Raw genomic sequence first — 17096 nt, 5'->3', positions numbered from 1 at the left:
AGCAACTTAAATGCAAGTACAGTACCCCCAGATCCTAGTCCAGTATGGTGTATTTAATAGAGCCCTTCTAATTGAAGTGAAAATGTAACAAATTTTTGATGGTTCGTTCAGGCCCAGATCTAAAAATGCATATGGTCATTCTCTTTCAAAGCCATTCTTTCAAAGCCTTAGGGATGTCCTTAGGGATCCCCATGCAGCTGAACAGGAGCATGAATTCCTTTGCTATGTTGCGGGAGATGGCTTTCCAAATTGGGACCACATTGGTAGGAAAGTCGATGCTCAGCAGGATGTATTCATGACCCCAGGCGGACTTAGGAATCTGCCCTACGACGTACATGCCAATCCTGCCCTACGAGGTCCATGCCAATTCTCTTTCCTTGATGGGAAAGAGAATCGGCGGTATGGGTGGGGGCTTCTGTGTCTTCTGGCACTGTGAGCACCTCTGGCAAAAAAAACTCTGCATCCATGCCAGGCCAGAGGAAAGTGGTTTAGTTGATGTATGCATCTCACCTTCTGCTGTGGTGTCCCTGCCCTCCTGGGCCATGTTAGATCGTTGGTGTGGTTCATCCTCCTACAGCTGGAAACCCTGACAGCTTTGGGTGAGGTGGGTGATGGGGACCCTGGGTGATGGGAATCTCTTCCTAGGAGCAGGGAGATGGGGAGCTTGGGCATGAGCCCAATGAGGAGCTTTGAACTGACTTTGGATTTTTACCTCCACTGTAGGCACTTCCCGAATGTCCCAATGGATGCAGGCCACTGAGAGGGTTCCCTTCTTCTTGACCCTTTGTGGTACGGCTGTGGGTCTGGCCAGGGTTATTTTGCTGCCAGAATCCAGGGTAGCTGAGATGGGCTGACCGTTCACTTCGATGAGCAGGGTGTGTGCTGTGTGTGGGTTACCTGCATGTAGTGTGCACCCGGTCAACCAGGGTTTGTTGGGCAACTGGTCTGGTTCGGTGGGCATGGCCTTGTCCTGGGGTGATCCATATCTGGGGTGTATTTTTGTCTCCCTACACTCCGTGTTGCATCTGTTCAGGCTGGGTTTCTCGCCACCCTTCCTTGCCCAGTCGCAGGGTGGCTATGGCATGTTCTAGGGCCTCAAGCATCTCTCTGGGGTTGCTGGGGTTATGTATCCCAATGGCTTTCTGTTCTTTGGATGGCAGAGCTTGCAGAAACCGGTCCATCGCCACCCTCTCAGTGACCTTGGTGGTGGTGAGCTGGTCGGGCTGTAGCCATCTTTTGGTTGTACAGTACGCAGTAGGTTGTCCATCTGGACATGAGGGGGACCTCTGGGCCGGAAGATGCTGTAACATGGGATCCATGACTGAGTTGAGGTGGGCTTGGTCTGTGTTCATGCCTGCTTTCTCCACCACTATTGCGCACACAAGGCTGGAACACACAAACTCAGGAATGCGTGAAAATTAAGGTGCTGATTTATTTACAGAAGGAATTGGTCAGGGTAAAGGGGTGCTGGTGAGTGTAGTGCTCTTCAGCAGGACATGCAGTCTCAGAGCTAGCTTCTTCATCTGTGTTAGAGAGAGAAAAAATGTTAGCGGGACCAAGCATAGCTCACCTGGCTGGCTCTGCTCCCTTTTATACTCTCTGCATATTTGCCAGAGGGTAGAGGGCTGCAGCAGCAATTACTCCTTGCCAGCCGTGTGTGTTTTTGTCACTCCACCTCGCAGCCATGTGCTGCTTTGCTGTCCTGAAGTGGCACTGTCCTTTCAGCACCTCAGCGGCAGTTGCGCAAGGAGCATGTTGGCTTTGTGCATGGGCTGCGTGCCCACTGTCACAACACCTATGAAAACTTGCTATCATGCACTTTCATGCACTTAGGCAGACAAGAAGGGAGTTGTGTGACAAGGCCAAAACAGAACTCAGACTCACATTTTATATCTGTCTGAAGAATGTCTGCAAATAAAATTAATCTGCTGTAAAGATCCTTTTGTTGCCAGTGGTTCAGACATTAATGGCTGTGTGTTGAGTTATTTTGAGGGGACAGCAAATTTACACTGTTATACAAGCTGTACACTCCAGATTTATCCTTTTACACTCTGCACCTGGCTGAACCATTATTCTGGTATGATAGTCAACACATCATAAAATTAATAAACACAATTAATCTTTGTCCGTGCCTATTTCTGTTACTGGTTTTAGGATGGCAGAATATCAAGTCCAAAAATCTACACTTAGGTCTACGTATATGCTCATATTAGCACAGTTTTCCTCCAGGTTCTCAGATTTACTTCCATATACAAGTAGGTGGAACGGCTACCAAAAACTGTGAATAAAATGTGAAAGAGTGTGTAGGGTGTACTGCTATAACAGGCTATATGCATATGCGCAGTATTGCCTGTGTACCTGTAAGCCAACACGTATCTTCTTGGTGAGTGCTCCAGGAGGAAAGACAGCCCTCACCACTGGAACAGATTTACTGGTTAATATTCCACCTGTGGGACCCATGTATTCGCTCTCCTGTTTAATACGAGACACAACTGCAAAGTATTGCGGGAAGTCTTTAGTAATGATGCGGCAGATATGCTTCTTCTCCAGCTCAGCAGGGCTGTCCAGTTCTGGAAAAAGACATACATTAATCAAAATAAAAATAGCCTACACATTGGAACCTGCTATAATAATCTGTAGACTGTAATAATCATTATTAAACACTTTGTATGGATTTACAAGATATGGCAGTAATCTGAAACTGGATTAGTCACAGTAATATAATTAGGAATGTTGGTCAGAGAGACCATGTAAATTTAATTTGGTCATTTTCACTTTTGTTGCCAGCGGTTTAGACATTAATGGCTGTGTGATGAGTTATTTTGAGGGGACCGCAAATTTACACTGTTATACAAGCTGTACACTCACTACATTACATTGTAGCAAAGTGTCATTTCTTCAGTGTTGTCACATGAGAAGATATAATCAAATATTTACATAATATTTACTATTATATATATATATATATATATATATATATATATATATATATATATATATATATATATTATAGTGATTACTACAACAGTGTTTTGGTTCAGGTGATCAACTAATCAGTACCTTAGTCAGTAGGATGAGTTGTGCCCGTGTTAGAATTCATTTTGTAGTCGTCTTAATTTTATATATATATATATATATATATATATATATATATATATATATATATATATATATATATACACATACATACACACACACACACACACAGTATCTCACAAAAGTGAGTACACCCCTCACATTTTTGTAAATATTTGATTATAGCTTTTCATGTGACAACACTGAAGAAATGACACTTTGCTACAATGTAAAGTGGTGAATGTACAGCTTGTATAACAATGTAAAATTGCTGTCCCCTCAAAATAACTCAACACACAGCCATTAATCTCTAAACTGCTGACAGCAAAAGTGAGTACACCCCTAAGAGAAAATGTCCAAATTGGGCCCAAAGTGTGTGGCCACTATTATTTTCCAGGACTGCCTTAACCCTCTTGGGCATGGAGTTCACCAGAGCTTCACAGGTTGCCACTGGAGTCCTCTTCCACTCCTCCATAACATCATCACGGAGCTGCTGGATGTTAGAGACCTTGTGCTCCTCCACCTTCCGTTTGAGGATGCCCCACAGATGCTCAAAAGGGTTTAGGTCTGGAGACATGCTTGGCCAGTCCATCACCTTCACCCTCAGCTTCTTTAGCAAGGCAGTGCTCGTCTTGGAGGTGTATTTGGGGTCATTATCATGCTGGAATACATGCTGGGATCATGCTCTGCTTCAGTATGTCACAGTACATGTTGGCATTCATGGTTCCCTCAATGAACTGAAGCTCCCCAGTGCCGGCAGCACTCATGCAGCCTCAGACCATGACACTCCCACCACCATGCATGACTGTAGGCAAGACACACTTGTCTTTGTACTCCTCACCTGGTTGCCACCACACACACTTGACACCATCTGAACCAAATAAGTTTATCTTGGTCTCATCAGACCACAGGACATGGTTCCAGTAATCCATGTCCTTACTCTGCTTGTTTTCAGCAAGCTGTTTGCGGGCTTTCTTGTGCATCATCTTTAGAAGAGGCTTCATTCTGGGATGCGGCGTATGGTCTGAGCACTGACAGGCTGACCCCCCACCCCTTCAACCTCTGCAGCAATGCTGGCAGCATTCATACGTCTATTTCCCAAAGACAACCTCTGGAATTGACGCTGAACACGTGCACTCAACTTCTTTGGTTGACCATGGCGAGGCCTGTTCTGAGTGGAACCTGTCCTGTTAAACCGCTGCAGCTCAGTGTCAGGGTCTTTGCAATCTTCTTATAGCCTAGGCCATCTTTATGTAGTGCAACAATTCTTTTTTTCAGATCCTCAGAGAGTACTTTGCCATGAGGTGCCATGTTGAACTTCTAGTGACCAGTATGAGGGAGTGACACCAAATGCGATGACACCAAATTTAACACACCTGCTCCCCATTCACACCTGAGACCTTGTAACACTAACAAGTCACATGACAATGGGGAGGGAACAATGGCTAATTGGGCCCAATTTGGACAGATTCACTTAGGGGTGTACTCACTTTTGTTGCCAGCCGTTTAGACATTAATGGCTGTGTGTTGAGTTATTTTGAGGGGACAGCAAATTTACACTGTTACACAAGCTGTATACTCACTAATTTACATTGTAGCAAAGTGTCATTTCTTCAGTGTTGTCACATGAAAAGATATAATCAAATATTTACAAAAATGTGAGGGGTGTACTCACTTTTGTGAGATACTGTATATACTTTTACCAACCAAACAGTGCTGTTTCTTGTACTCAAGCCCAAGATCTGCTTGCGTTTGACCTGTGGATCTGTGAACCTCTCTCAGAACCATTTTTCAATAAACAACAGAGCACATTAAAGGTTGTTGAGCTGAAAATATGGAATGTGTGGTCAGCTAGATTTAAGAAAAAAATATTACGCATGGTTTACATGAAAATATGACATTTCTCATCAACACTTACAAAAATGTACCTGATTTAAACAAGTTTCTAATTACATGCGTGAGCGTGGTCGAGTCACATAGTATAGGTGACTACATTAAAGTGCAGTATGTGTCTGTGGATAGCGCAGTGGTAACATGCAGGATTAGTATAACAGTGAATGGGGTTTGAGCCGCAGCTCAGTTTTGGGTTTTTAAAATGAGCGGGGTTTTTTTTCACTGTAGAAAATTACTTGAGGTAACGCTGAACTTCTCCTTTATTGCCAATGAAATATTTGTTTCTTTGATTAAAAGTTATTTAAGAACTGGTTTAAATTGAACACAGAAGTCCACACGCTGAAAAAAATCTCATTGAATTTACTTCATTCAAATTCGTACATCGGTTCCATGTGATTGAATTGAGTTATATTGTACTGTACTGTGTGAATCGATCAAAATTAAACCAAATATTCAAACATTTTATGTATTAATTTAAACATGGTAACATTTATCATATGTGCTGTTACAGAAAGAGCATATTCACAAAGTGATTTACACATCCTGACTACCACGGATACTCAGAGGTAGGTAGTAATTTACTTTGTTACATTTACTTTTTGAAAAAAATTACTTTCTCCATTAGTGTTAAATATTAATGAAGAATTAATGAAGAAATTAAGAATTAATGAGGTCATGAGCCTCGCAATATGCTGCAGTGCTCTGACACAACAACGTTCACGTTTTTAGTGTCGTGGGGAGGGGGAATAAGCGAGTGTGTCAGAGCACACACACACACACACACACAGTTCTCCATGTAGTCTGAAATTCAGGATTTTCCCTTGATTTTAATCAGATCCAAAGTAACTAATAACTTGAGTAGTCTTCTCATCATATACTTTATTACTCTTACTCAAGTAATTATTCATATTATTACTTTTATTTTCCACCACATATTTATCCCCACTGAACAGTTGCTCTATAAGGGTTCAGCTCTACCTGACCAGCCGACCTACATGTTGGAGGTATGAAAAGGAAGGTCTGAAAATGTCTTGGCCAAAAAAAATAGCAGGAATTATCCACACCCAACCCCATGCACAGGTGCAAATGACCCATAACCGTAGGCCCACACAAACCCAAAGTGTGGAGCAGGGACGTGCTGAGAATTCCTCAGGGGCAGGGGTTCATACTTCAAAAAGGGCTATATCACCAAAGAGCTAATTTTACTACTTTACTAATGTTAATTTAACTACATATTCTTATCACCCTGGTATACATTGTAAACACATGCGTGGTCACAATAATGAATACGAGAATGACACTACTAATATAACCTAATGGTATTTTATTTTCACATTCATAGAAATAATTACAACAAAACGGCAACTTTTATTGGAGAGATGAATCGATAGAATCTTTAAAAGAAAATGTAAGCATCATGAAATAAAAAACTACAGTATTAGAATCCACAAATGTAATGACATACCCACTGTATGTAATTTACTGTAAAGTCAGTAAAACTATTAATTTCACAATTAAATTTACATCTGGCAGCAGCACTCTTCTATAAAACTGCAGCACTGCTTGCTGAACTGGCTTTTTAGTCTCAAAGCTTGTCCTTTTTGCCTTCTAAATTTCATTTTAAAAAGATAACTTGAGATTTTAATGATCTTATATCACAACTTTCTTCATATCAATTAGGCTACAGGACAAAATTTTCCATATTAGTTAACAAGGGGCAAGTTACTGTATGTATATAGTATAACTATATTCGCAATCTCTGCAGCTCACGCTGAATGGAGCAGATGCTTTCAGTTCATAGCATCCGGTGAACGTTCTCCAACTAAACTAAATGGTTTTTATTTACATAAAAAAGTAAAACGACAGTGGGGGCAGTGCTGCGGTGGCACAGGTAATCCGTGTATGGCCGAACAGAACCCCGTTAACACTGACTATTGCAGCAAGCCTAACTCTGTAAACATATGATGCCTTTTTTTGCAAAAATCACAAACCTTTAAGTGCAGATGAGGACAAGTTCAAGTTGCACATGGTGCAGTTGGAGTTGGAGGCTGTGGAGAAGCAGATCCGCAACCTACTAGAGAAGCAGGCCCAGCTGCGTGAGCGGAGAGCCATGCTGGAGACATCTTGCACTGATGCTCACGAGTCAAAGTAAGTTTGTGGTGTCATACAATTACTCCCACTACCTCTACTTTGTGTGTTTCTCTGCACAGGGGCCATGCACCCAGGACTCGATTATCTGAGAACATCTGAGCTATCGTGCTGCATGCAGGGGTGAACGACTTCAGGCTGCAGCAGATAGAAATCCTGAAGAAGGACTTCGGCAGCCAGATCAAGACGGTACACAGCACATCACATCATGTCTGGACCTCGGACCTCTCCACACATACAGACGTGGACTTGAAAGGTTCAGAAGACTTTTTGCTCTAAACAAGTGTTTAATATCATGGTGTAATGAACAGAAACTGCTCTACTCAACAATATACAGTAATACGTTTAATATTACTCAGAGAACAGGACATAAGTACAACTCATTTGAAGTGATTGTGCTTAATGTTACACTTTTAGGTATAGGGAAAAAATCCCTGCTATCTCTTGCTGTGGCTACCATGTATAGGACCTCCAGGGCCCTATGTTGATTTTTTAAAAGAGTTTGCAGATTTACTTTCAGACTTAATAGTTATTATGGACAAAGCACTGATTGTCTGACATTTTAACGATCATGTAGATAATAAAAATTTATCAAAATAAAAAGACCTATTTACAGATTGCATATGTGGGGCGGCTGTGGCTCAGTTGGTAGAGCGGGTTGTCCACTAATCATAGGGCTGGCGGTTTGATTCCTGGCCCGCGTGACTCCACATGCCGAAGTGTCCTTGGGCCCCACACTGAACCCCAAGTTGCTCCCAATGGCAAGTTAGTGCCTTGCATGGCAGCTCAGCTACCATTGGTGTGTGTGAATGAGACACAGTGCAAAGCGCTTTGGATAAAAGCCCTATATAAGTGTGCTGTTTACCATTTTACCATTTACCTAGTGAACTCCTTTGGAGACAACATTTGGGCCAATTGTGGATGGGGGGGTGTGTGGCCTACCCACATAGCAGCCGGTCTTGGGCCATATTTGGCCTTAGGATGGCACTGCTGGTGTGGTGCCGGTACTGGCATGCAACATGTCAGCCAAGTCTGGGCAATGTATGGCAATGATGGCACTGCAAACGTGACAGCAGACAATATTTGGGCCAACTGTGGATGGGGTGTATGGCCCACCCACATAGCAGATGGTCTTGGGGCAAATGTGGCCTCAGGATGGTACTGCTGGTGTGCTGCCGGCACTGACATGCATTATGTCAGTCAAGTGTGGGCCATATGTGGCAATGATGGCAGTACAAACATTACAGCAGACAACATTTGGGCCGATGGGGGGTGTGTGGCCCAGATCATTCTAGTGATTGCAGGCCACACTTAGAATCAGATTGCAATTTTGGACAAGAATTTATAGTCCTGCTATGTACAAGCCAAGATTCTCATTCTCTCTCTCTCTCTCTCTTTCTCTCGCTTTCTCTCACTCTCTATTTCTCTTTTTTCAGACACACACACACTTTCATGATATTAAAATGTGTTGCTCTATGAATTAGAAAGTACTTTCATTTACTGATTTATAGGTTCAGTGAAAATAAGGGGTGTCAGGATTCTCAGAAATGTAATTAAAAAAAAGCTTACTCGACTTGAACAAAACATGCATTTTTTATAACAAGATCAAATGTTGTATTTAAAACAATAATTAAATAACAAAATAAATAAAATAATTTTGTTTTAAAATAATATTTTAAAATAACACTGATTCTCATCTTATTTATCTAAAGAAACAATACTAAAACATTATGTCAGCCTTTAATTTTTTTTAAATAAATTGCCAGACACACATGTCTGGTAGAGTGACCAGATGCATCATTTGGCTACTCAGTGTATTTTATTGCTTTTCAAATAGAATGTACATAAATGAAAAACCCCGTGTTCCCTCTCCCTCTGCATTTTCTTTTTCCTGGGGAGAGTTGGAGCTTAGCCTGTGTTTTATCTAGTTGTCAGTGCAGACCAGTGTTGCCAAACTTGTGACTTTTCAGACCCCTTTAGCAACTTTTTTTTTTGCAAAGAAAAGTGCCTAGCGATAAATTTAGCGACTTTTCAGACAAACCTTACTGACTTTCCAAACACTTTTGCCAGTGCTGTCCTGCAAGCACGAGGTCTTGCTTTCCTGCTGAACTCACACCTCTCTCTGCGTCTGCTCTGTTCAGTGAGTGGCTGAGAAACAGAGATTTAACAATGTCATGGGTATGACACATGCCCTTCGTCCCAATTTGCATAATTCGTATGCGAATGTTTTTAGAATGCAAGACGAATGGAATGCAACATGTTTTACATGTAAAATTGTACACATTATTACAACCTAGTTCTCTTGTTCAAAGTAGTTATAGTGTTCAGAAACAGTTTTGATAATTCATGTTCCATACCTGTCCTTTATATAGTTTTATAAAAGTCATAAAAGTTATTTAAAAAATCATAAAAGTTTAAAAAAGGGGGGGGGGGGGTGCTACATGATAGGGGACGCTTGGAGGGGCTTTAGTTACAAAAGGTTGAGAAGCTCTGATCTATGTGAATAAGAAACATGTACTCTCAGTCCTCTCAGAGTGGGTTTGTTTTTGGTGTTTGTACTTTTTTATTTAGTTTTCCTTTGTTATTATAAAAAGAAAAAAACTGTGAATGATTGTTGCTGTGTGTCAGTCAGTTTGTTTTTCTTCTCAATAAAACTTTATTGGAAAAAAAAATAGAATATCTAGATTAACAAATAATAAGTCACAGTTTAGTAGCAATGACTTCATGGAGTTCTTCACTGAGAAAACTGAAAGCATCAGGAACATAATTAGAAATGTACAATCAACAGCAGCACCACAGGTTTTTAGCCTCCAATATAATTTCCCAAGAAAAATTGCAGTCCTTTACTGCTATTGGACAGGAGGAGCTTACAAAACTTATCAACACATCAAAATCATCCACATGTATACTAGATTCTATACCCACTAATCTAATGAAAGAGTTGCTTCCTGTAGTAGGAGAGCCTCTTCTCAATCTTATGTCAAAATGACAAATGACTTACTTTTAGTGCTGTGTTTGACACTATCGACATAGTATATGACATACTCTTAGGTAGATTACAAAACTACATTGGTATTCAGGGACAGGCATTAAAATCTTTTAGATCCTACCTGCCTGACCGCTACCATTTTGTTTGTTTAAATGATGAACTTTCTAACTTAACGACAGTAAAGTATGGTGTGCCAAAAGGATCACTGTTAGGCCCCCTGCTGTTTTCTTTATACATGCTGCCCGTTGGAAATATTATTAGAAAAACACGGGATTCATTTCCAACGTTATGCTGATGATACTCAGCTATATATTTCTACAAGACCAGATGAAATTTCTAAATTTTACACCTTGACAAAATGTGCTAAAGACATTAAAGACTCTATGACTTGTAATTTTCATCTACTAAATTCTGATAAAACAGATATTTCTAATTGGACAAAAAAATCTGTACACAAAAGCTCTTAAAATACAATCTGCATTTAAAAGGATGTACGGTTACTTCATCCTCTACAGTTAAAGACCTGGGTGTTATATTAGACGGCAACCTGTCATTTGAAAATCATTTTTCCCATGTAATAAAAATAGCCTTCTTCCACCTTAGAAATATTGCCAAGCTACATAACATGTTATCTGTTTCTGATGCAGAAATCTAGTTCATGCATTCATGACCTCAATATAAGATTATTGTAATGCACTGCTAGATGTTTGTCCTGCATCCTGAATCAATAAGCTACAGTTAGTCCAAAATGCAGCTGCTAGAGTGCTTACCAGATCACGAAAATATGAACATATAACCCAATTTTATCATCTCTACACTGGTTACCTGTTAAGGTCCGTATCGATTATAAAATACTGCTACTAGTTTACAAAGCCCTAAACGGCCAAGCTCCTTTCTATTAACCTTCTATCACGTTACAATCCTTCACGTTCTTAAAAACTCTGGACTTTTGATAATACTGAGGAAGTCTACTATCAAAGTCTACTAAAGGAGGTACAGCTTTTTCACACTTGGCTTCTAAACTCTGGAATAGCCTTCCTGATCATGTTCGGGGTTCATTCACACGCTCTCAGTTTAAATCCAGATTAAAAACACATTTCTTTAGCCTAGCATTCACATAACACATCATAACCTTGTACCTAGTCATCTCTGAGACAATGACAACAAATGCACATGGTCATCTCTGCCTGAAATACAATGAATAGCAGCTACGTTAATCCTTCTCTTTTTGTTTCCTGTTCCTATCTTGGAATGCCCATCCCGAGATAATCAGTGAGTGTGCCAGCTCCAGCCCAGAACCAGCCTCTAAGAAGATTCCAGATGACGCCAACAACTGCAAAGATGATACCAAGATGATACCAATGTCTAATCGTCACAATCACAAGCTCTACACATGTTGCTCCTGGGGTAGTAGTGGGCCTGACCCGTTCTGCTCGCCGGGCCGGCCTGAACCGTCCTTGTGCACTGCTTCTTGAGATCTCATCACTTGGAGGCCACTTGCTGTTGCTGAGGATAGCCTCTTAGGGACAGCCTGAGGACACACTTGGAAGCCGTGAAGATGGCATTGGACTGCAATTGATGCGAGCATTTTTGGTGCAGTCAGCACAGTTTGCAGTTTTGGGACTGCAATTGCCACAAACAATTGCACAAACAGACTTTGCGCTTGGGTCTACATGGGGTCTACTGTACATCGGTGGACAGTTCATATGGACATAGTTATAGAAGGGAATTATTTATACTTGCACTATGCAGTGTCACCCAGATGAGGTTGGGTTCCCTTTTGAGTCTTGTTCTGGTCAAGGTTTCTTCCTCATATCATCTCAGGGAGTTTTTCCTTGCCACCTCTGCCTATGGCTTGCTCATTAGGGATAAATTTACCAATTTAAAATTTAGATCTGAAATTTATATATTTATGCAAAGCTGCTTTTTGACACTGTCCATAGTTAAAAGCACTACACAAATAAATCTGAGTTTAATTACATTTAATTAAACAGATAAATTCAGAGTCAGATAATTCAGTACAATTTGGCATCAGATATTTATAAAATAAATACATGTGTTTAACCTTTGCCTGCACCTATTACCCATTGGTTTTAGGATAGCAGAGTACTAAGTCAATGCAAGACAATATATATCAGAAACAGATATTAGCTTGACTGCAGTACTGGAGGCTGCTACCTATTTTCGCTTCATACAATACAGACTGTAAGACTAAGCTTTATCAAAAGACTCTGTATAATAAATAACAGTATTCACTATTTATCTTAATTTCATTTACCTTCATCCATGCCATTCAGCAGATCAATGAGATCTTCTCCAAAGCATTCATATTGATGCTCCTTCCATGTATCACCATTATCACTGCGCAGTACAATCAGCTCACGCTCCATTCCACGCATTGAGCCAAAATGTGGGATCTCCAAAATTACTGGCCTGAAAATCAATGAAGGACATAAAATAATTGCAAATGAGTTCTCAGCGTTATATACTGTAATGCAATGCTTATTTTTAATGCCTATAAGTGCTATAGTTACAGGTGCCTATACAGTAGGTGCTATAGTTATTTATTATCCAAAAAAAATTTTGGATTAGTTTTGTCAGTTGCACAACCATAGGCCAATATTAAACCTCCGCTTTAACTCCAAGATTCTAGAAAAGACAGCAGTTATGCTTATACCTACCCAGGAATAACATTCATAAAATCTATCAATCAGACTTTAGGCCTCATCTTAGCATGGAGAGAGCCCTGGTTAAAGTAGTAAATGACCTACTACTGGCCCCTGATCAGGGATGTGTCTTCATGCTTGTGTTGCTTGACCTTAGTGCAGCTTTTGACACAATTCATATTATTCTCCTTGATAGACTAGAAAATGTTTTTGGTGTTATGTGAATGCGCATCTCCTGGCTCAGGTCTTATTTGACTGAACGTTATCATGTGGCAGTTGCACAGGAATGGCAGGAGGCGGAATGGGCTCCGCGACTCCTCCCCTCCAGCATCAAGAGAGTGGTCCTGCAGTGCGGTGGCCAGACACCTGAAGAACACCGGCAATGCTTCCTTTCACTGCAGCTCTGAGAGGTCAGCTACCTCTTCACCTACATGCAGCAGCTGAGGGACTTCTGTCACTCGTGGAAGATGGTGGAACAGATCATTGAGCTGGTGGTACTGGAGCAGGAATAGTGTAGTGGGTCCGGTGCCACCAGCCTGCATCCATGGACAAAGCCTTGCAGCTGGTGGAGGATCATATGGTTCCAGCTCCCCAAAACCAATGTGCTGGGGCCAGGAAACCACGGACCATGGTTACCACTTAATATTATCTCCCCATCCTCTGTCTTGCCATGATCAGTGTTCCTGCATTGAGGTGGAAACTCTAATCTGGATCCCTGATGCGCCTCAGGCCTCCTCCGATCGAGCAGGAATGTACTACATACCGGTGAGTATACAAGGGAGTACACATCAGGCCTTAGTGGACCTGGGGTGTAATCAGACCTTAGTCCACCAAAGCCTTATTTGAGGCTTTCTGAAGTGCACATTTAGTGAAGGTGAGGTGTGCATGGGGATATTCACTGGTGTATGGAGTATCACTGGAGTATCTGCTGGTGCTGGTCACTGTTAAATTCTGGCAGCAAAAGAATAAAGCGGAGGCTCTGGTTAGTCCACGCTTCACCCATCCACTAATCCTTGGGACAGACTGGCAAAGATCAGCTTGTCATGTCAGTGGGACAGGGAAGGTGGGGAGGGCTCTACCCCTCCATGCTTGGTGGGGATTCCCCTTTGGGGATTTCCCCTTGGACCAGTCATGCTGATGGCGATGTTAACTGGTGGCGTTCGGCATGTCAGAAATGTCAGCTGGTGAATCTGTCGTCCACCCCTATAGCACCATTGTGCCCATTACCCTTAATTGAGGCCCCTTTCAAAAGAATTGGTATAGATCTCATTGGGTCATTAGAAAGGTGCATGTGAAGATATCATTTTGTGTCAGTCCTGGGGGATTATGCAACATGATATCTGGACACAGTGCCTCTGCGCAACATCTCAGCATGCAGTGTTGCGGAGGCACTCGTCTGTGTTATCTCCCGAGTCGGGATCCCAAAAGAGATCCAGACTGACCAGGGCAATACATTTATGTCATAGGCATTATGCAAGCTCTATAAATGATTAGGGATTAAATCGATTTGCACCAGTGTTTACCATCCACAAACAGATGACCTGTTGGAGCGGTTATATCAGATGCTAAAAAACATGATTTGTAAGTTCCTTCACGAGAATGTTTGAAATTGGGATAAGTGTTTACTTCCTGCAAGCTTCCACGCAGTTTTCCCCATTTGAACTATTGTATGAGTGCAAGCCCCATGGCATCTTAGATGTCAGTAGAGAAACTGAGGAGGGACCATCTAACAGTAAAAATTAAATTTTTACTTTTCTGAACCTGAGACCAAAACCCAACACCTTAGATCACCTAACACAGGAGAATTTGCATCAGGCCCAAGAATGACAGTCCCAACTGTATGACAGAGGTACTTGACTATTGGAATTTAACTAACCACATCAAGCTCTAAATTACTCGCAAAGTGTCAAGGACCTTTGAGGTTTTGAAAACTAGCACCACTGGTGGGAGTATGCGAACTTGATATCAAATTATTGTCTCAGTCATATACTTTCAATGTTGCTAGAAATATCCCTCAAAAAATGAAAAAAGCTTGAAGCTAAAATTGTAGACTTCCAAACATCAATAGAGGTTACCAGAGAGCAGAATGGTATTAAGGCTATTAAGTCCAAAAAACACTTCTCGCAGACCTGCTGGCTGACCATTCTTTCTTTCTAAACCAAACAAGAACTTCGATGGGGCACCTATTTGCATAATATTGTGAAAACGTGACCTGACCAGAGCTCCCTGTGCTTTCACTCTGAAGTCACTATGTTCTGTCTCTGCACTCTGACAATGGGAAAGAGCTGACATAAGACAGCGGGCTGTACAGCTTTATAACAAACTGTATGGAAGTGAATATAGGGAGGATGAAGCAATGTCTGCTGGCTTTTACACAGGCTTACCAAGAGTCCAAAATATGTCAATGGCAGAGTTGGAGAAGTCTTTGTGTGAATGAGAGCTTCATAACACATTGTTGGACATGGAAGGTGGAAAAGCTGCTGGCATTGGTGGCTCCCTATTAAGTTTTATACAACTTTTTGGGAGATGCTGCATAAGGATCTCTTGGCTGTCGTCAACAAGAGCCTAGTTGAGGGTTCACTGTGACTGAGCTGCAGGAGAGCAGGGATCACCTTTCTGCCAAGAAATTGTGATCTACCAGAAATTAAGAATAGGTGACCCATTAAAGATTTATATCAGGACATAGAAAGTGTGCTACAAATCAATGGTGGTTTGAGTGCCTCTTGTAGCAGTTATCAGAGAAATTTGGCAAAGATGTACACTCTCCAGAATGTTATACTCCTTGGCAATTGAACCAAAGTTACGCTTTAAAATAGAAGGTCTATTATTTCCTCATAATAATCTACAACATCAAATATCAGCCTTTGCAAATGTCATCATGATTATGGTCAATGGACAATATGACTTTAATTCCCTGGTTGCAATTGTTGAAGATTTTGGAAGTATTTCATCTGCCAATATAAACTGCGGTAAGAGTGATGCACTGGCTGTTGGGAAATGGGAGGGGGGTATACCGTCATTACTTGGTGGGTTGACTTGGAAAAAAGCAGGACTCAAATATCTAGGAGTATTTATTGTGCTGTTACACAAGAGAAAAAATGGAAAGGGATCATTGAAAAATTGGTGGGTAGATTAAGAATGTGGAAGTGGATTCATCCAAAATTGTCTTTTAGAGGGTGGGTTTTAATTAGTTATTTGATTGCCTCAGCATTGTGGCATAAACTGTCATGTGTGGATCCACCTGCTGGTCTTCTTTCCAGGCTGCAAGCGATTTTATAGATTTGTTTTTTTGGGATTGTTTTCATTATGTTCCCCAAAGTGTACTCTTTCTTCCAGAAGAAGAAGGAGGTCAAGGATTAATGCACTTGTCATGCAGATTGGCAACTTTTTGCTTGGAGTTCATCCAGAGATTCTTAACAGGACCCGTGGACTTGGCATAGAGGAAGGTATCCCAGATCATCCTGCAAAAGGTTGATGAACTTTGGACAGTGCTTTGTTTCTTAAGGATTAAAAACAGTTGCATCTAAAATAAATATCTGCCTTGTATAGTGGCATTTTCAAAATGTGGGGTCTTCTTGAACCTTAACAGGATATGAAAGACAGAATCTTTGTTTTGGCTGCTTGAGGAGCCTTTGGTGAAGGGAGCTTGTTTGGCCTTATCAAATGTGCACCAGGCCTTGCATTGATGCTCTGGAATGGTAAAACAGACATATGACTGATGTGTCAGGGCCTGACCTAAATAATGCAACTGCAGCAGCCACTGTATTAGCCAGTGGTTAATACATCAAGCTGAGACATTTTTTGAACTGTGGAAAAAAAGACTGATGGAAGAGGAGTTAACATACCTGCAAAACTATGGCAATGGATTTTTGGTACTAGATATGATGGACCATTTTACAAAACTTGCTGTTCCAACCAATTTAAAAAGGTATGTCTAGCTTTTTGCTCGACCTGGAAGGACTCCAATATTTGGATTTGGACTTGGTTGGAGGTGATAAATGTTTTGTTAAAGTATTTAATGAAGTAGCTCTAAATGTGAAGAGGGATATGGTGTGGCAGGAAAAAACTTGGGTTAAGGAAAGAAGTTACGAAGAATAGCCGTGGGAAAATCAACGATGAAATCATTGGACAGAATTTTCAAATCGCAGGACATTTCTTTGCCCACAAAGACACGACTCGTTCACAGTCTCATCTTCTCCATTGTAACATATGCCAGCGAGAGTGGACAGTCAAGAAACAAGAGCAGAAGAGAATCGACGCCTTCGAAGTGTGGTGCCAGAGACGAATCCTGTCGATACCGTGGACAACCAGATGGACAAATAAAT

At 41.3% G+C, this 17096-nt stretch overlaps 1 protein-coding gene across 1 annotated transcript in view; it reads right to left on the bottom strand.

Annotated features, from left to right (window-relative positions):
- Positions 1-17096, bottom strand: part of LOC128612443 (ankyrin-3-like) — a 63568-nt gene that overhangs the window by 34004 nt on the left and 12468 nt on the right. Inside the window, exons 3-4 of the mRNA XM_053632621.1 lie at positions 12384-12538; positions 2359-2570 (exon numbers count right to left, since the gene is read on the bottom strand). Coding sequence (XP_053488596.1) covers positions 2359-2570; positions 12384-12538 — 367 coding nt within the window. The remainder of the gene's footprint in view (positions 1-2358; positions 2571-12383; positions 12539-17096) is intronic.

The sequence above is a fragment of the Ictalurus furcatus genome, chromosome 9 (genome assembly GCF_023375685.1).
Source record: "Ictalurus furcatus strain D&B chromosome 9, Billie_1.0, whole genome shotgun sequence".
NCBI classification, from domain to species: Eukaryota; Metazoa; Chordata; class Actinopteri; order Siluriformes; family Ictaluridae; genus Ictalurus; species Ictalurus furcatus.
The sequence above is the reverse complement of the archived record's forward strand: the minus strand, read 5'-3'. Positions and strand labels throughout refer to the sequence as shown.